Source organism: Chionomys nivalis, chromosome 24 (genome assembly GCF_950005125.1).
Source record: "Chionomys nivalis chromosome 24, mChiNiv1.1, whole genome shotgun sequence".
Taxonomy (NCBI): Eukaryota; Metazoa; Chordata; class Mammalia; order Rodentia; family Cricetidae; genus Chionomys; species Chionomys nivalis.
Window position 1 is genome coordinate 35,851,003 of NC_080109.1, and position 20,547 is coordinate 35,871,549.

At 41.1% G+C, this 20,547-nt stretch overlaps 1 protein-coding gene across 3 annotated transcripts in view; it reads left to right on the plus strand.

The window, feature by feature from the left end:
• Positions 1–19,158, plus strand: part of Trpc3 (transient receptor potential cation channel subfamily C member 3) — a 68,139-nt gene extending 48,981 nt beyond the window's left edge. Inside the window, exons 9-12 of one of the 3 annotated variants that reach the window (XM_057756927.1) lie at positions 767–976; positions 4,513–4,596; positions 14,765–14,840; positions 18,322–19,158. In XM_057756927.1, the coding sequence (XP_057612910.1) occupies positions 767–976; positions 4,513–4,596; positions 14,765–14,840; positions 18,322–18,464 (513 nt within the window). In that variant the 3' untranslated portion in view covers positions 18,465–19,158. Of the gene's footprint in view, positions 1–766; positions 977–4,512; positions 4,597–14,764; positions 14,841–18,321 lie in introns of those variants that run through there. The other 2 variants (XM_057756928.1, XM_057756929.1) reach the window with 2 other exon arrangements.
• Positions 19,159–20,547: the final 1,389 nt, after the last annotated feature.

Here is a 20,547-nt window from a genome sequence, read left to right on the forward strand (position 1 = left end):
CACTTAGGAGGAAGTGGCAGGAGGCTAGCCTAAGCTACGGTGTGAGTCCCTGGCCAGCCTGTGCTAATATGAAATCCTCAAAACAAAACAAATTAAGATGAATGAAGCAAAAATCAATGTATCTAAATGCCATTTTCTCCTTTGCCTTCTAGAGTAAGATGCATAACTTCTATAGCAACCTGGGGTAATGGGCCTGGGAGAGGAGGGAGGGTGCCAGGGAATGAGAAGCATGATGAATTGAAGGAATGGTTGGCGTGACAGAGGGAGACAGTGATTAATAGTTTTATCCTTCTTTGACCCTGAATTTTTCTTGCCTTTTTACTTTACTTTGGAACAAAGAACAAGAAGTGCTGGCTACATCTAAGTAGGTGCAGACAGAAACGTGTGGAAGAGAAAGCATTTGAGTAGCATCTTTGTGAGTCTATATTATGTAAACATGTAGGAATTACATGCCAATAAATGTAATTAATTCCTTAACTGTTTAAAACATAATGTAGTTACTCTAAAAATATGTGTCAGGTCTAGAATGTCTAGTAAAATCTAGTAACTGTGGGACTGGAGATGTCTTAGAAGTTAAGAGCAAATGCTGTTGTTGAAGAGGACCAGACTTTAGTCCCCTGAACCCACATCAGGCAGCTTACAACTCTGCAGTTGTGACCACAGTCCCCTTTCCTGGCCACCACAGGTATAGGTGCACGCACTAAAGTAAAAATAAAATCTTTAGGATTTTGTAACTACCTTAACAGTGAGCTTTGTCTTGTGCCAGGATGACAGTGATGTTGAGTGGAAGTTTGCACGTTCAAAACTTTGGTTATCCTACTTTGACGACGGGAAGACGCTGCCTCCGCCCTTCAGCCTGGTCCCTAGTCCAAAATCCTTTGTTTACTTCATCATGCGGATCACTAACCTTTCCAAATGCAGGAGGAGAAGACTGCAGAAGGACCTGGAGTTGGGAATGGGTAACTCCAAGTCCAGGGTAGGTATTAAGAACACGCCAAAATCCTAAAACAAATGCTTCATGTCTTTCCCCTTGTCTTTTGACGCCAGTTCGTTAATTTCCATGCGTGAACTCACACGATATTGAAGATAGCTGTCTATTCCATGGTCTCTCATAGACTAATACTATCTGCAGAGTGTTTCAAATAGTCACTTAGTCTATGTCCTATTTTGGGGGGTCAGCTTCTCATGTAAACTCCCATAACATAAACAAGCAAATGAGAAGCAAGCTATTGCCACAAAATGCTTTGACTCTGCGTTCCCCATGCTTTCAACCGGCCACTCTGAAGTTAACCCTAACTTCCGGTCCCTCCCCGGCATATGCACGTTCACTAGTGCTATATTTAGAGAGGCTGAGCAAAGTCATCTTCTTATAGTGCCATAGACAGGAGCCTGAGCATCTTCTCAGTAGTGATGGATACCCTTCGTAAGCAGGAACAAACGCCTCTGGGTTATGGTGGGACTTTGTCACTATGAACTTAGCTTCCATATATAGAGTGGGGTAGGAGACACAGCATTACAGATGTATTTAAAATAACAGGGAGCAAAGCAGATGGGAACAAATGTGTGAGATTCAAACACCATTTCTGTCTAAAATTAAAAATGGGGTCCGGCATAGTGATGCATGCCTGTAATCCCAGCACTTGGTAGACTGAGGCAGGAAGATACAAAGTCAGAAGTCAGGTTGAGCTATATTGCAATTTTGAGACCAGATGGGACTAGAATGAGATTCTGTCTTAGAAGAAAAATATGAAGATGGTGTGCTATAGTACTATAGACACCCAGGGAAGCAATAAAACCCAGGTCTTTTTGAGTAAAGGTAGAAGCTTTTTCTCTGTTGAAACTGGGGGAAAGACAAGATGGATGCAATTTAATCCCTTAGTTTTAAGGTAGACCTGTGTTTTCAAGAATTGTAATAACCCTAGAATCTTACTTCTACCGAAAGTGACCTTGCGCTGGGAGTGAGGTTCTGTGACACAGAACCGCCAAGCTTGCACAAGGTTCTCAGTTTTGAACCCCAGCACTGGAAAAAAGAAAAAAAAAGCTTAAAAGGAAGTGGTTATTTAAGGCTTTTTGTGTGACGTGGATGTGATCTCTCACTGCTGTCAGACTCTGCGTCAGTGACTGGCTGTCCGTGCCTTGTTCAAATAACATCTCACAGATACAGTGAGTTGCCGCGGTGTGCGAGGAGGCAAAGCCGCTGGGTTAGGCTGGGTCTGAGCTCTGGCTCATCAGCGAGGCTCACAGATAAATGGCCTCACCGAAAAGAGGTGATACACATGGCTTCTGTGTGGATTGAAGGGATGTACTCTCCTCCGGCTCATCAAACGTCATTGCCCGTCCTCGTCAGATCCCACACGGCTCTGCTGTGTGTTTGAACCTTGCGCAGTAGTGTGAGGCAGATATCATTAGCTCAGTTTTATAGCTGAGACACCGGAAGCCATTCCCCCATACCAGGTCACTTGTCCAGCAGCTAGTTCGGGGCATATTGAGGTTTTCCGTGCTTAGCCATTTTCAGTCAGTGGGGGTAGCTGGCTCCAACATCCTGGGCAGCTCTGCCTACTGTTAAGATTGACAGTGTTTTGATAAATGTTTTATCGCTTTAGGGAAGCTCAGCTTCTTAAGTCTTTATTAGCCTCTCTGACGTGGGCCTTACAATGTCTCATGCCTCAGAGAACATATCTTGAAGTTTTCTTTTTGTGGGCAGCGGAGTTCATGGATCTTGTACCTGAAACAGTTATAGTGTAGGCGGTGGCTACCAAAAGCCAGGTGACCAGAGTTCCTAGACCTCTCTGAAGGCACACAAGGAGAGCTGGCCACAGGGTGCTCACTCCTGCCATGTTGAGGCATTGCCAGGAGGAAGGAGCTTTTTTTCTCAGCTAGGAGAGCCTACCTTGGCCTCAAAGCTGACCTTGAACTTGTGATCCTCCTGCCTCACTCTCCCCAGCTTCTGGGGTTCTGGGCATGTGCCACTACATCAAGCTAAAGCTTTTCAATCTTACTCATGAGCATAGACTTCCTTCATTAAATGAATTAAATAAAAAGTCAAAGAAATGCCAATTTTTTGTTGTTGCTCTGTTTTAGAGGAACGTTAAGAAATGTTTCCCTGCTGGAGCAGGGAAGCTCAGTCAGCAGGCAGATACTGACCCCTAGTGGTGGAGGGAAAGTAACATAATCAAGCGCAGGTCCTGAAATGCCAGTGAGGCTCTGGAGGTAGAGAGAATTGGGTGGGGGAGGGAACTTTTGGATCATGTCATATACATGGCAGCTTGCCCTTGAAGGATGGGAAGTCCCTGCTCATGCCTGCGTGAATAGGGACAGGGGTAGGGTCTCTTCTAGTTTTTTTGCTCCTACCTACTCAAAACTTAAGACAAGAGAGAGAGAAGATATGTGATAGATAGAGAGAGAGAGACAGATAGATGATAGATAGATAGATAGATAGATAGATAGATAGATAGATAGATAGATAGATAGATAGATAGATAGATAGATAGATAGATAGATAGATAGATAGATAGATAGATGATAGATAGATGACAGGTGATAGAAAGATGATACTGTAGTGATATTTCATTTGTATTTTAATGAATAACGCTCTCCTGAAGATTAGAGAGTAAAAACAGCCACACTAGTCATCCATACAGACCAGGCAGTGGTGGTACACACCTTTAATCCCACTAGGCACACTAGTGAGCCATCAGGCTGGGTGGTAATGGTACACACCTTTAATCCCAGCGCTAGAGAGGAATGTAAGATGGGAAGAGACAGGTTTCGGCTCAGTCTCATTCTGAGGATTCGTGGAGGCAGGATCGCCATTTCAATTTAAGATAGAGGTAAGAGCCAGTGGCTGGATGCTTTGCTTATCAGATCTTCAGGTTGAACCCCAATACCTGTCTCTGGATTTTTATTATTCAGATAGATAGATAGATGGATAGATAGATAGATAGATAGATAGATAGATAGATAGATAGATAGATAGATAGATGAGACAGAAAATAAAGCTCCATTCTTGAACCCAATTTTTCCCCCAAAGGTCTGATTTTTGCTCAGAGTAAGGAAAGATGTTTGGGAAGAGGAATTACTTTAGGTGATATTGTAGGGCTTCAGAATGCTTGTAAGGCTACCAACACCTGTGATAGCTTCTGTTCAGCTTTAGGAGAGAAACTTGGGCTTAGCAGCCAATCAAAGCACTTCAAAGGCATTAGGGTTCTGGATGGTAAATGTTGCATGACCCCAGGAAAACTTATGCTACGTAGGGGCCAGCTTCTAAGCTACATTCTTAATAAATAGCTCTTTTACACTGCGTTTTGTCAGTGCTTTGATGGAAGGGAACACGTCTCTCACGTGGATGTTTGCATTCGGGTATATTTAACCCCCTCATAAAAACCAACCCATACAAAATGTTCCTCAGAAGTGCTGCCTCCAGAAATGCCAGCCAAGAGAATCAAATAGACTATATTTCTTATTCCAAATGATTGTATTCTAATTTACTAGGTTAATTGTATTTTTTCCTAGTTAAACCTCTTCACTCAGTCTAACTCGAGAGTTTTTGAATCACACAGTTTTAACAGCATTCTCCATCAGCCAACCCGCTATCAGGTAAGCACTCCTCAGCTGCTATCTATTTCCCTAACTATTGTGTGTGGTTCCTGTGTGTCTGGATGTGTGGAGCAATGCATTCTAAATTAGACTGTAAAGCCATACAGAACAGGGAGAGGAGGGCATTGGGGACTTCAAAAATCAGAGTTTAACTTTTTTTTGTAATCTTTTCCTCTCTCTCTCTCTCTCTCTCTCTCTCTCTCTCTCTCTCTCTCTCTCTGTTTTTAAAGAAGAGGTTTTGTTGGTTTTTTTTTAGTTCTTTTTTTTAAGATTAAAATTCTTTATTTCTTATTTTGTTAAGATTGAAGTTTGAACCCAGGGCCTTGCCCACGCTACTGCCCTGGTCTTTTTTATTTATTTTATTTTATTTTGAGTCGGAGTCTCACTAAGGTTCCTGGCTTGACTTCCAATTCGGACAGGCTATAGATTTTCAGTCCTCCTGCCTCAGTCTCTCCAGAAGCTGGGAATACAGGCCTGTGCCACCAGGCTCAGCAAGAAGGGCTGCTTTTGCAGTATTTACAACGAAGTGTTTATATGGTTTTTAAATGTTAGATTTATATATCTTATGTGAGAGTGTTTAGCCTATGTGTACATATGTACACCACACGAATGTTTGGTGCCCACGGGGGTCAGAAGAGGACATTGGGTCCCCTGGAACTGGAGTTACAGATGGTTGTAAACTCGAACTTTGATCGTCTGCGAAAACAAGAACACTTAACCTCTCAGTCATTGCTATGATTTCCAAAGAACAGATATTTGCATAAGCCCTGCCCTGGAGAAAGGAGTGAAAAATATTAGAATATTAGGATTATATTAGAATAGTGATGCTCTCGTATGAAGACACTGATATGAGTTTCACTAGATTTTATTTCCATGAAATTTATTCTGCGAATGATTGCTATTGTTTTGTCAGTACAACCTTTGGAATGGTGATGTTATATGCAGATTTGGACGCTGTTATCTAGCAGGAAGAGGCTATAATTCTTTGTTTCATCTGGCTAGTCATTTTGACCCTCGTATCTAAGGTGTAGAGAGGATCAAGACATTTATAGCATCTGTGGCGTTAATCAGTGAGAATAACCTGCCTCTGCGTACTGTTTCCTTAGAAGAGAAAAACTTGGCAAACTTGATTGACCATTGATTGTTGAAGCCTTTCTTTGTTTTGATGACTTTACAGTCTGTTAGATGGTGGTGCTTAGTTTATTTCATCCCCATGTTCCACTGAGAGAAATAAAGGCAGGATTTTTATTTCAGCCTAACAGAAATAACCAAGTGTTTTTACTGTGTGTTTATCATGGATGAACATGTTATATTTATTGATCTACGTGCCCTTCTTGATGACTTTCCAATTAAGAGGAATTTTAAATAGTTAAACTATCAACCTTTACCTGTGATCTGAGCTAAGGACGTTTTTACCAGTGTGTGAATGCCTTCAACTGTTTTAGCTGTTATTTTCCTGCACTGGACTTTTTCATTTTTGGAGTCAACTTTGCAAGCTCTTGTGGCTTTGGGAATTTATGTGCTATTAAAATATCTAGTATATAATGACCTTTAAACTTATATACATTCAGTTCTTTCACTTTTCATATGAAATAGTCAATGCATGTAGAATATACTTGAATGTAATGATTCCTGAAGGTCTAGACTTATTTTTTTTCCAGATAATTATGTTCAGCTAGGGTCATTATGTTGAATATTGTTTTGTTTTCTGTTGACATTTCATTTACTAAATTCCTATAGCAGGTTGACTTATTCTTAGGTGGGTGTTTTGTATTAGGCTCCGTTTTCTGTCTATGAATGCTATGTGACCATACATAGTTTAAAACAAAGTCAAACAAACCATATGCAAGTTGATATCCTTCCTTTCTTCAGGGCTTTTATTTTGCAAGATTACCTGGCTATTTTTTTTTTTTTAAGTTTGGAGTTTTAGTTAGCCTGTCTAGTTCACACAATCTCTGGCTAGTGTTTTAAGGAAGATTGGGTTAATGTTTCATGACTTGACTCTTTCTGGTGTTTCTTTTCTGGATTTTTATTTTTTTGTGTGGTTGATTGGTTGGTTGGATGGATGGATTTTTCTGATGTTTATTTGGTTTGGTTAATCTGAGATAACGTCTCCTATAGCTCAGATTGTCTTCAAATTCAGTATGTAGAAGAAGTTGGCCTTATACTCCTGATTCTACTGCCTCTGCCCACTGGATGATGGGATTTGCAGGTGTTTGCCATCATGCCCACATCTGTACAGGCCCTTGTGTCTTGTGTCATTATCTGTAACATATTCAGTTGGTTAAAAAGTCTCCCAGAATGGTCAAACAGCAACTACTGAAGGGCTAAAAGAAGATAGAATGAATTATTATTTCTTCTTATGTTCAAGAGTTCAGGCCACCAAGCCCTTCTGGAATGTGGCTGAGAGTGTCTGATGAGACCCAGACCTTCTCTGTCTATTGCTGTTTCTGTGACAAAGGGCGTGTACCACTGAACCTGGCTTTAAACACAGCAAAATTTGAAGGGGAAAGTTTTATGCCTCTATACATAAATTTCCCCGAGGTATCTTGTTTATTTTCCCTTTGGTGAGGTTTCGTTAAGGAGAAACTTTGCTCAGACTGCCTCTAGAGACTCTTGAACTCCAGAAGAATTTTACAGGAATCTATTTTCCATCATTGTCCGTTTAGGCAGTAAGTGCAAAATTCCGTAGACTTTTCCTAAGCATAGTTTCAAGAGACATGTAAATATCTCGCAGCATCTTACACTAGAGCATGTGGAAGTTTAGTTTCCCGGCTTTACTAAATAATACCACTAGCACCTAACGTATCTAAGCAGCAACTGTGCGTCTTGACCTACGATGGTTTGTGGGCCGAATTCCGTGACCTATCATGGAGCTGGAAAACAGAAACTCATGCGTTCTTTAGGATCCCACGTCTGCTAAACAAAGGCTTTTAGTCAAGCTCAGGTGTTCTCTTTTTACTCCCAACATGCCTGCCTCACCTTAACTCTTATTTGTGTATGTGTGTTGTATGTTCATGCAGGTATGCGTGTGTACAAGTGTATATTGTGTGAATGTGCCAGCTGTCTTCCTCGGTCACTTTCCACCTTATCTCTGAATGAACTCAAAACTGTGGATTTGGCTAGAAGGCTGGCCAGTGAGCCCTAGGGACCCACCAGTCTCTCCCTCCCCTCAATGGTTTCATGAGGGTGCTGTAAACCTGAACTCAGATCCTCATTCTTTTTTCAAGGTCTCTCTGTGTAGCCCTGGCCATCCTGGAACTCACTCTGGAGACCAAGCTGGCCTCGAACTCAGAGATTTGCCAGGCTCTGCCTCTTGAGTGCTGGAATTAAAGATGTGTGCCACCACACCCAGCCTAGGGCTTCATTCTTACATAGCAAGTGCTTTACCAATTCAGTAATCTCCCCACCTTAAGTTTTAAGAAGTTTTAGGCTGGGCGTGGAAGCAAGTACACATCTGTAATATCAGTATCTATGAGGCTGAGAAAGGAGTATAGTGGATGTGAGGCCAGACTGGGCTACATAACCAAGACCTTGTCTCAAAACAACAACAACAACAACAAAACAAAAGTTTTATTTTATTCTTTGGTAAGAGGTTTCTAAGAAAATCATTTTACAGAAGATCGTTTTAAATCTATACTTAGTCTCACTTTCTTTGGCGACCAAGGTGCTTACAGCTCCGTGGATGTTTATTTACTTATCATGGCCATATTATGCCACTACACCTTGCTTTAATAAATGCTAATGTTTTGACGTGTTCTTTTGGCATTCTTAAGTCATTGATGTAACGAAAACACTCTGCTAATTTGTTTCCTTCCCTAGATAGAGAGCTTCACCTTCTTAGGTCTCATGTCTCTTTTCTCATCCCTACTTTTGTATATTTTACCACTCACAAAAATATACCCATAGCATTATGCATCAGCTTTGTGGGGGGTTGTTTGTTTGCCTGGGTTGGTTTGTAAAGATTTATTATTATTTTTAATTAGAAGACGGTGGTGTGCATACATAGAGTGCAGTGCCTGTAGAAAAGGCATCGGATCCCCTGGAGCTGGAGTTGTGTACAGGTGGTTGTGAGTTGCCCAGCATGGGTATTGGGAATCAAATTTGTTTCCCCTGGAAAAGCAGTACGCATTCTTAACTGTTGAGCTATCTCTCCATCCCCTTACGTGTGTATTTCCTGTGTGTGTAAATAATATAATAAAAATTGTTACAGAGACACCTTTTTGCTGTCAAAAGTTTTCCATATTGCTACATGGAGATCTCATTTTTAATTATTGTGTGATTTTCCATTGTGTCAACAAACCACTTTGTTAACTTTTTCCAAAGAACATTTAGTTTCACTTTCTATTTTTGACTATTATTAATAGTATATATGACTATCTTAGGATATGTCTCTTTTCACATTATAAGATTTTTTTTCTAATTACATTCTTAAAAGTAGCTGTATTTCTATTTTAAGGATTTCTTAGCTTCCTCACAAGCTCTTGAACTTAGAATTTAAAAAAAGAGAGAAAGGAAAGAGAATGTCAACTACAAAACAACCAGCCTATACGCTCCAAAACTGATGCATCATGGTGCCCGTCTATAACCTTAACACCCAGGAGGCTAAGACAAGAAAAATGTCAGGAGGGGCTAGTGAGATGGCTCATTAGTACATACTGCTCTTGCAGAGGACTTGACTTCGCTTCCCAGCAGCCGTGGAAGGCGGCTCATAGCCATCTATAATTCCAGATCCAGGGAATCTCAGTCCCTCTTCTGGCTACTCACATGCACATACCCCCACATAGGAACACACAGATATATAGAGTTAAAAACAAAAGTTTTAAAAATAAAAATGACACTGTGTTAGAGATCAACACTGGCTTGGGGAAATGGCTCACTGGGTAAAGAACTTGCCCCACAATTATGAAAACTTGAGTTTGGATTCCCAGAACTCACATAAAACTTAACACAATTGTGCTTGCATATCTGTAATCCCAGTGCTCCTCCAGTGAGGGAGGCAGAGAGGAGCCTCCCAGAAGCTCAGGACGGCTGCCCTGGTGTGTGCAGTGGCAAACAAAACCCCCCTCACACAAGGTAGAAGACAAAGACCATGCCTCCAGCTTCCACACACGTGTCACATGTGTACACAGTCGTCTTCACACAGACGTGCACACATCACACACGCAGACACACACATGCTGTCACATGTGTATGCAGTCGCCCTTACACAGACATGCACACATCACACACGCAGGCACACACATGCTGTCACATGTGTATGCAGTCGCCCTTACACATATGTGCACACATCACACGCACACACACGTGTGTCACATGTGTATGCAGTCGCCTTCACACAGACATGCACATATCACCCACACAAATTAATTTATTCATTAATTAGTTAACAAATCAATGATGCATGATGTCCAAAAAGAACATTGTGTCTTTCTATAAACATTTAAATCTAGGTTCTGCATAGGAAAGAAATATTTCTCTTACCACAATGATCTCCAGTTCTGTTCTTTTTCCTACGTATGTTATGATTCCATTCTTCTTTAGAACAGAACTGAATTCCCTATGTATGTATATATTTTTAATCCATCCATTGATGGACATTTTGACTGGTTTCATGCCCTGTTGACAGTGGAGAGTGCAAAAATAAACTAGAATGTGTGAGAACCCCTCTGCTGTGTTGACGTGGAGCCCCTACACACATACCCAACAGTGGTAGAGCTGGATCATTTGCTAGTTCTCTTGTGGTTTCTCGAGGACCTTCCACCCTGATTTCCATAGTGAGATAATATGCTTGTCAGGCAATAAGAGCAAAGGTTAGTCCGTCCTTGTTCCTGCCTATGTCTTAGGTCTGTTTTCCCTCTGACTTAATCACCTGGAGCAAACCTGCAATGCATAGGACCACACAGTAGAGAGTAGGTCATTTGCTCCTTTTCTCTAAGACAAGTACAGTTTTAACAAGCTGTAGAGGAAGCACTTCTCGCTTTCTCATGGAACAATCAGAGAACAAAAGAGTTGTAGGACCCAGGAGTTCTTGTTTCTCAGGCGTTTTCCTTGTGGGTATGAGTGAGCCCCAAGGGAGCGGTATGGACCCAGATGCTGGTGAAAACATCCTTAGACTGTAAGGTAACTGGTGTTCTCTGTAACCAGCTTGGAACTATTGTTAATCCAGGGACAACGGCGGGGGGGGGGGGGGGGGTCTCATTTGATTTAAGACTGCATTTCACAGATATTGGTCCTCGACCTGCCTAGTGCTGCGTTCCTTTAATACAATATCTGGTGTTGTGGTGACCCCCAACCATAAAATTACTTTGTCGCTACTTCATAACTAACTTTGTGACTGTTACGAATCATAATGATGTAACTACCTGACATGCAGCCCACGGGTTGAGGACCACTGTTTCAGAGCATCGAGAATGTTTCTCTAGAAGTTCTCGTTCATACAGTTACACCTTCAATCCGCTTGCCTCATTTGTAGCTACTGTGTGAGGCAAGGATCAACTTCTTGGCTTTCCTACAGGACAGTCTATGACCCAGCACTGCGTGTAAATGATCTTTTCTCCATCTCTTTAAAAAATAGTTATTGTTTATTATCATTATTAATCGCCATCTTATTTTATTTGGATGGGTATTTTGTCTGTGTTTATGCCTGTGCATCGTATACATGCCGGAAAAAGGCATCGAGTACCCGGAACTGATGTTACAGACAGCTGTGAGCCACCATGTGGGTGCTGAGACTTGAACTCGCAAGAGCAGCCAGTTCTCTTGATTACTGAGTCATCTCTCCACCCCTTTATGTATGTATGTATGTATGTATGTATGTGTGTGTGTGTATGTATGTATTTAGTGTATGTGTAAGTATGTACATGAGCGTGTGTGTGTGCGTGTATACTATAGTATAAAACTGGCTCTCAATAAAATGGTAAATGAATAAGTGAGCTTAAAATCTGTCTTTCCTGGTCTGGCTTCCTTTGAATGAAGAGCCAGGTCAATCCAAGATTTTCTCAGAAGCTCTGATGGAAGGACAAAGGGAACACTAGTTCTATGTCCTTGGCTGAGGGCACAGTTGACAAGGTTGTGACTGGAGCTAGGGTTGAGGTCTCGATGGAGTTAAGGATTCACCGCCTGTGAACCCAACTTTTCCTTCTGAAGGCCTTGGTCATTAGTCTTAAGGCAGCTGTGCCTGAGGTATCCTACGTTCTTTTTGCCAACACTGTTTGATTTAGATTTCTGCTGACCTTGGCCCATTTTCCGCTTGTAAAATAGAATATAGGGGCTGGAGAGATGGCTCAGAGGTTAAGAGCATTGCCTGCTCTTCCAAAGGTCCTGAGTTCAATTCCCAGCAACCACATGGTGGCTCACAACCATCTGTAATGGGGTCTGGTGCCCTCTTCTGGCCTTCAGGCAATACACAGACAGAATATTGTATACATAATAAATAATAAATATTTAAAAATAAATAAATAGAATATAACATGATGTATTTCTTAATAACTTGCTTGGCATAAACCCTCAGATTACACAAGACCTCCTGGTCCTAGCTTTCTATCGTCCATATTTTCTCATCCCCAGTCCTCCCACCTGGCAGTTTGGGATGCTGATTCCTGCAGGCTTGGGTTGGAGTATGACTGGGGACACAGGATTTTTAAGAGCATGGGATCTCTGTTGTCACATAGCTGTCATTTTTCTCTGACACTGGCATTTCAGATTGTCCTTCCCCCCTTTTAGTCACCTTAATATCTCACAGATCACTTAGATTCAATGTTTTACTGCCTTAAAACTTGGGTGTTTTTTTTTCCATTCTCATAATGACTACCTTTTATCTCAGGCTCCCCAATCCCTTTCGTGAATCATCTTTTAAGTGCGATAGTTTTATATATGTGTGCACAAGAATATATACAGTGCACCCTGAATTATGAAAAACTCATGAATGTACAAAGCCACACCCACCTGAGTGACAGCAGTATTTGTTTGTTGCCACTAATTTGCATTTTCCCTTATCACACATCTCTGCCAACATCTAAGAGGCAGCTGCACTCCTAAAATTTGGGTTCCTAATCCTCTTGCATTTCTTTTCAGATGTAGGTCTAGCACACCTAAGAATATTCCAGGAAGACATAGAGCCTAGATTTCCTGGGCTCTGAGCACTGTAATATAGCTTTATACCGTGTGAGATACTTTGCAACTGGACATTTTCATTTACTGCCATGCTTCTTTCTCTTTGTTTGGTTTGGGCTTTGGTTTGTTTTGAGACATGGTCTCACTATGCAGCCCTGGCTGTCTTGGAACTCACTATGTACTCCAGGCTGTCCTCAAACTCACATATGCCCCCAAATGCTGGAATTAAAGGCAGGTGCCACCGTGCCCGGCTTTAGCATCATGCTTCTAAGATCCATCCCGTGTGTGTGGCTGTGGTTCATTTATCAGATAAATGAGCACAGGGAGATCACACTGTGTGAGGCTCTATTTCCCTTTCTTCCTGATGCTTGTCTAGATTGTTTGGTGCTTGCTGTTTAGGACAACATGGCTTCTAACTCTACTGCCATGTCTCTTGGCCACTTGTGCAGTTTTGGGAACATTTTTGCTAGTGTTGGGCTTTAGAAGATAGCACCAAGTTGTTCCCAAAGTGATTGTCCATTTGCTTTCAAGCCAGGAAAATGTAGCCGTCTCCATTGGCCCATGGCTTCTCCAGCAGCTGTCTTTATCGAGTGTATGCCTTGTTCATATTCTTTATTAAATGTCAACTTGTGTCTCTCCTTTGTTATAGTACGTACGTCCTCAGGAACAGACTGTATGTGTGTTCTATAAGTTTGCTACCATGAATGATTCCATTTCTGTGAAATACCAAGGTGTCTTTTTCCTGTTTAAAAATACCAATTATTTGAAATTTTCTTTGTTAAAGAAAATACAATAGTTGAATAAAGTAATATTTGATTCTAAATTTCTTATAGCAATTACTAATGTTTTCTCCCATTTTGTGATTTCCTTTTCTGTTTTTAATAGTATTTCTGTATGTAGAAGTTTCTAAATCATAATAAAGTTCAAATTATCTTTTTTCTATTAATTAGAATGTTTATTGTGTTTTTAAAAAATATAATCTAAGCCTGGCAGTGGTGGCACACACCTTTAATCCCAGCACTCAGAAGGCAGAGCCAGGTGGATTTCTGTGAGCTCAAGGCTAACCTGGTCTACAGAGTGAGTTCCAGGAAAGCCAGGGCTACAAAGAAACCCAGTCTCAAAAAAGTAAAACCAAAGCAAAAAAAAAAAAAAATATGTTCTGAAATAATGATATTTTTCTTAAAGGATTAAAAAGCTTCATCTTTCACGTGTAAATTCAACTGGAATTAATTTTTTATACATGGTATGAGTTTGCCATCCAAATTAAGTTTTTTCTCATGAATACTTATCCTACAAGAACACTTATTTTGGCTTAGAGAAATAGTTGAAATATATGTTGTTATGAGAACAAACATGTAATGCAACAAAATATGTGAAATTCAGAAAACACTAAATATAACAAATAATTATACACAACACACACACATACTACACACTTCATAAACATACCACACACACACCACATACACACCATACACACACACATCATACACTCACATACCACACACACACACACCACACACACATCATACACACCACACACACACACACCACACACAAACACACTATACACACACATATATACTCCCCACACACATAAAATTTTAAACAAAGATGCTAGATTGACCAGCACCCAAAAAACAACAGTAATTCTCTTTGAATGGTGGGGTTATTGGTGATTTTGTTCTTGTCTTTTGCTGTTTGCTCTAGAGAGAAATAACGTTGTGTCTATGGTAACAACATAGTTCAAAGCACCACAGAGAGAAACCATTAGTTGAAAGATAACCTTTGATATCTTCCAACCCAAGTTTTACAAAAAGCTTTTTCGTTCCTGAGATTAAAAAAGAAAAGAGCGCATGTGGGGGTTATGTAGTAAGTTCCAGCAGGAAGTGAAAGAGAGCAATGCTCTGCCCCTGGGGAAATTCTCTGAGAATAGTCATCTAAAGCCCTGCCTGTGCTGTTTGCGCGACAGGTATGTAAGGCTGTCTGCAGAGCGGCCTGGACGTTCTCATGTGTAGCATTGCTGATTTAATCATTTCTTTTCGCCTAACAGCAGATAATGAAAAGACTCATAAAACGGTATGTTCTGAAAGCACAAGTAGACAAAGAAAATGACGAGGTGAATGAAGGTAAGCATATCCAGCAGAGATACCTTTCCTCATAGCTAACTTAGGCGGGAGCTGAGGCAGGGCTATGTTGCAAGTTCAAGGCTGCCTCGGGCTACATAGTGCGTGCTAGACCAACCGGAAGGGCTGAGCAGAACACCGTTTCAAGAAAAGGGTTTTACGTCCCAAACCAAATAAATTAAAATTGGAGGCTAGCACCACAGCACAGATCTAGAATCGGAAAGAAATAAACCTGGGGCTGGAGAGGTAGCTCAGTAGTTAAGAGAAAGTGCTACTCGGAGGACCTGAGTTTGATCCCCGTCATCCATGTTGGGCAGCTCACAGCTACCTGAACTCCAGCTACAGGGACTCCAGTGCCTCTGACCTCTGCAGATACCTGTACTCATTTGCAGACACCTACACAGACACAGGCAGACATGCACAGACACACATGTACACGCACACAGACACACACACATAGAGACATAATTAATAATAAATGGAAGCTCTTTTCCAACCCAGATAAGTTCTCACTGGATCTGCCTGTCCTGATAAGAGAAAGGCTAATTTAGCAAACGCTGTTGATGAATGAGCTTTGAAGCCATTTCCTGGTGAACACAATGAATCCTTTTCAAATCTGAGTCAACCCAATTGGAATATTTTCATAGAAAAAAAACCTATTTATATATAATAAAGGACCAGGAAAAATTCCTATTATGCTAGCCTATAAGTAGGCTCAAGAAGTTGTGTTGGGATGGAGTTAGAATGGAGACACAGAAATCTTAGCAGTTGCTCCACTCCTTTGGAGCAGAGAGCTAGCTGTGTACGCGGGAGGAACTGTGTGACTGTAATAAAACCAAAAGTTAGCAGCGTTGAACCCTTGCCCCAAAGAGGGATGTCAGTGAGAAACGCGTTTAAAGAAAGTTCTTGTCCTATTGTTGTTGTTTTGGTTTTTGAGACAGGGTTTCTCTGTGAAGCTTTGGAGCCTGTCCTAGAGCTTGCTCTGTAGACCAGGCTGGCCTCGAACTCACAGAGATCCAACTGCCTCTGCCTCCTGAGTGCTGGGATTCAAGGCGTGCGCCACCACTGCCTGGCTGAAGAAAGTTCTTAAAAAGAAAGTTGACTACACAACATATAAGCATATTAGATGAGGTAATTCTTTTTATCCAGGAAGCAAAAGTTCAAGGCTGAATTCTGTATTTACTGGATTCAGAATCAAAGAAAGAGGGTCTAGGGGTGAAGGGGTTCACTGTGGGAAAAACTTCACTTGGGCCTCTAGACTTGTTTCAAACCAGACCACAATATTCCTCTATTTTCTTCCTTCCTTCCTTCCTTCCTTCCTTCCTTCCTTCCTTCCTTTCTTTTTTTGCCACAAAATGAATCCACAAATGGCTGGTGTATACTCTTGAATAAGAGTTAAGACTTTCATGTACTAAAGAGATGACTCCAGGACAGTTAGGACTGGTACACAGAAAAACCCCTCTCTTGAAAAAACAAACAAACAAAAGAATTAAGACTTCCTTAAAATAAAAAGATTTTCATAGTATGTTTAAATTTTTTGTGTGATGCTAAGGATTTAATCCAGGGTTCCGCACACGCTAAGCACATGCTCTATTACTGAGTTACAGCTCATTTGATATTTTATATAATAAAAACATACATATTGGAGCATGGTAAAACATGCCTATCATCCTAGCACTCAGGTGGTAAAAGCAAGAATATCAGGAGTTCAGGGCCAGTCTTAGCTGCACAGTGAGGTTGAGGCTTGGGTTACATGAGACCCTGTCTCCATAATTATAATTACCAATCATACAAATTATACTCTAAAAGTATCATAAAACTGTCATAATAAAAAGCCACCCTACATTGTACCCCATAAATATATACAAAATCACTATTTATCAATTAAAAATAAAGATTATTAATAACAGGAAATACTTTCAAAAATACATCTTCAGGCTATTCTATTATTTAAAAAGATGAATTCTGAGTTCCACGGATTTCAGAATGGAATCTCAGGATCTAGGTAATGTTCTGCCTCTACATCCCAGTTGGATAGCTCCCAGAACAGCCCTGTGTTCTACGGTAACCCATGTATGCTCAGAGTGCTGCCAAGCTGAATGCAGGAGCAGCTGGGTTTTAACCTCTACATGCTGTCTCCCCTGAAGAGATAGGAGCCTGCATGCTGTAGTGGGCATCTCTGCTGGCTTCCTCTGCTCCTCACACCCTGGTCTCTGTACCAGACAGACCCAGCCCTGTGTTCATGCCACTGTCCTCTCTTTCTCTTCATCAAATTTGATTTCAACTTTACATCTATATATTTGCAAATTAATGTAATTCGTTTTTAGTCAAGCAATGGACGATAACTAATGGAGGTATGTCAACCCTCCAAGGGAACAAAAGGACTCCATATGTCTAGCAAGGGGATAGTGTGATTGTTTAGGGGAAGGTGTAACTGGAGGGTTTTTTCCTGCCCAGTTCCTAAATAACCACTCTGAGACTTAATATTAATTACAATTGCTTGGCCAATGGCTCAGACTTATTACTGACTAGCTCTTGCATTTAAATTAAGCCATTTCTATTAATCTGTGTATCACCACAGAGCCCATGGCTTACCAAGAATCTTAATCCTGCAGCTGCTGGCATCTCCCTGGCTCCACCTTCTTTTTTTTCCTGTTCTCAGTTTGGCTTTCCCACCTAGCTATATTCTGCCCTGCCATAGGCCAAAGGAGCTTTATTCATCAACCAATAAAAACAACACATATCCACAGCATATAGAAGGGCATCCCATATCAGGAAGGGTTGTTTGTTTGTTTTTGGTTTTGGAGGTACAGTCTTTCTGATCTACATAGAACTTGTTATGTAGATCAGATTGATCTCAAGCTCACAGACCTGTCTCTGGCTCCCAAATGTTGGGATTAAAGGTGTGCACCATCATGTACTTCAAAAGTATGATTTTGTTGTTTCATCCTATGTAAATGCACCTTAATTGTTTGCTTTAACATTATGAGCAATGTTGTAGTTGGCTAACCCTGTGCTAAGAAAGGCTGGGCCATAACGCAGTGGCAAGCTACTTGCCTGACCTACACTGGGGTGTGCTTTTAAAGGCTAGCTTTTTCTTTTCCCTTCTTTCTTTCTATCTTCCTTCCTTCCTTCCTTCCTTCCTTCCTTCCTTCCTTCCTTCCTTCCTTCCTTCCTTTTTCGATACAAGGTTTCTCTATGTAACCCTGGCTGTCCTGGAACTCGCTCTGTAGACCAGGCTGGCCTCAAACTCACAGAGATCTAACTGCCTCTGCCTCCTGAGTGCTGGGATTAAAAGCCTATGCCACAACCACCCAGCTAAGGATGGCTTTTCTTGAACACCTTAAAGGACAACTTGAAATATCTACCTTGGAGACTTTCTGAAGCAAATGTATTCAGATTGAGTGAATTTCACTTTGTCTTTTTGTCTGAATATCAAGAACGAATCATCACTTACACATATTTTTTAATACAAATACTCTAGGTGAACTGAAAGAAATCAAGCAGGATATCTCCAGCCTCCGTTATGAACTTTTGGAAGACAAGAGCCAAGCCACGGAAGAACTAGCCATCTTGATTCATAAACTCAGTGAGAAACTGAACCCCAGTGTGCTGAGATGTGAATGAGGTAGCAACCTGCAGTCAAGCTTTGACGATAGCACAAATGTGGGCAATAATATTCTTAAGTATGAAATACTTGAAAAACTATGGTGTAAAGCTGTAGTCTTAACTATGTTTATCATGCAGAACTTTAAAATTAAGCTAGGTGGCAATGATTTCCATTACATAAAAATGATTTCAGCAATTGACCTCAACATTACAAACAGTGACATGCTATTGTATTTAGAAGCTCAGTATTAATGTCACTGACGTTTTTGTTATGTTTGTCTTTATATTACCTGTTAGCCTCTAAGAGACTGTAAGCCCCTTGGGGAACAGGGACCATATCAATGTCATCTTTATGTCTCCAACATTTAGTGCAGTGCCTGATACATAGTAGGTGCTTGGTAAATGTTGACACCAACTGACCTGAACAGCCAATAGCATCCAAGAACAGACAAAAGACCATTGCTATGTAGCATACCCTCTCAGCCGAATGCTGAAGTGATTTTTTAAGAATAGAAACTGAAGACGTTCTACAACCAGCTATGACTTGTTGAGATTTTTCTTAGACTTTTAGGTATCACTGACAATCCTCAGACCTTTGGAACTCAAGTGGCGAATTTCACAGTGAAATGAGCTAACTGAAAATAGAGTGACCCCACATATTTAAGTTTCATAGGATTGTTCAAAAACAATCATTAAAGATTTTTCTAAAATATATGTGTGTGTCCTTTCTCTTTGTATCTTTGGTTTGATGATGTAAACATAGTCAATAAAGAAGTGGTTTTTCAAGTTGGGGGTTATTGTAAGCTTTATTTTGGTATCTTCTAATGTGTACCTCTAATGTTTTAATGCTAAATTTCAACAACTGACTCCTTGTCTTGCCTTCTGCTCCTTTCTGGGGTTTATATCTTAGTTACTTAGTTACTGTTCTGTTGCTGTGAAGAGACACCATGGCGAAGGCAACAGTTATAAAAGAAGGCATCTCAGCACTCGGGAGGCAGAGGCAGGTGGATTTCTGTGAGTTCAAGGCCAGCCTGGCCCACAAGAGCTAGTTCCAGGATAGGCACCAAAGCTACAGGAAAACCCTGTCTCGAAGAAGAAAAAAAAAAGAAAGAAAGCATTTAATTGATGCTTGCTTACAGTTTCAAAGGCTCAGTGCACTATCATCATGGTGGGACATGGCAGTATGCAGGCAGACACGGTGCTGGAGAAGGAGCTGAGAGTTCTACGTCCTGATCCTCAGGCAGCAGGGAGGGACCCTGGGCCTGGCCTGGGCTCAGCCCCAGAGCCGAGCAGCTTCCTCCAGCAAGTCCACACTTCCTGACCCTTTCAAATAATCCTAGTCCCTGGTGGCAAAGATATGAGCCTATGGGGGTCATTCTTATTCAAGCTACCAGAGGAGCAAAAGCTAGGACTGTCTGTGGTGGCAGGGCCACTCATTCCTGCCATTCCTTTCCTAGCAAAGAATGAGCTTGTGAGGGGACTTCCTGGGACTTGTTTACATAGCAAAGCTGAACTGATTAGGCGCACAACGTCTGTGGTTCCCATAAAGGGACAAGAGCCAGGACAGACTATAAAACCTTTGTATCCCCCAGGTTTGGATCTCCCGTGCAGTTGGGTTTAGATCCTGTACATCTTCAATGCATTCCTGTCAAATCTCACTGGGGCACAAACTGGGATCACAGGACTTTCTAACAAGTCTTAAAAACTAACAATGATACCATGGCTATCACACAGAAAGACTTACTAGACATGAAGACAACAATGAACACCAAATGCAGCTTCCTAAAGCTCCGATAGATTAATTAATTTCTATCTTAGGGCAGTTAAGAAAAGGATTGTATGCATATTTTGCTACCACTGTAGAATTATGTCATCGGTTTCCTAACTGAAGTTAGAAAAGGAGCTGAAAACAACGTTCGATTCTCAGAACCCAGCACTGCAGAGGTACAAAGAGAAAGCCCATGGCTTCCCTACCATTTACATACATGCATTTTTCTTTTCTTTTTTTCCCATGCCTTCCGTGCAGCTAGAGAGCTTGTAAGATAAAATTTCTATTTGTCTACCTCCCTCGTATAAAGCTGGCACCCTAATGTTTTATATT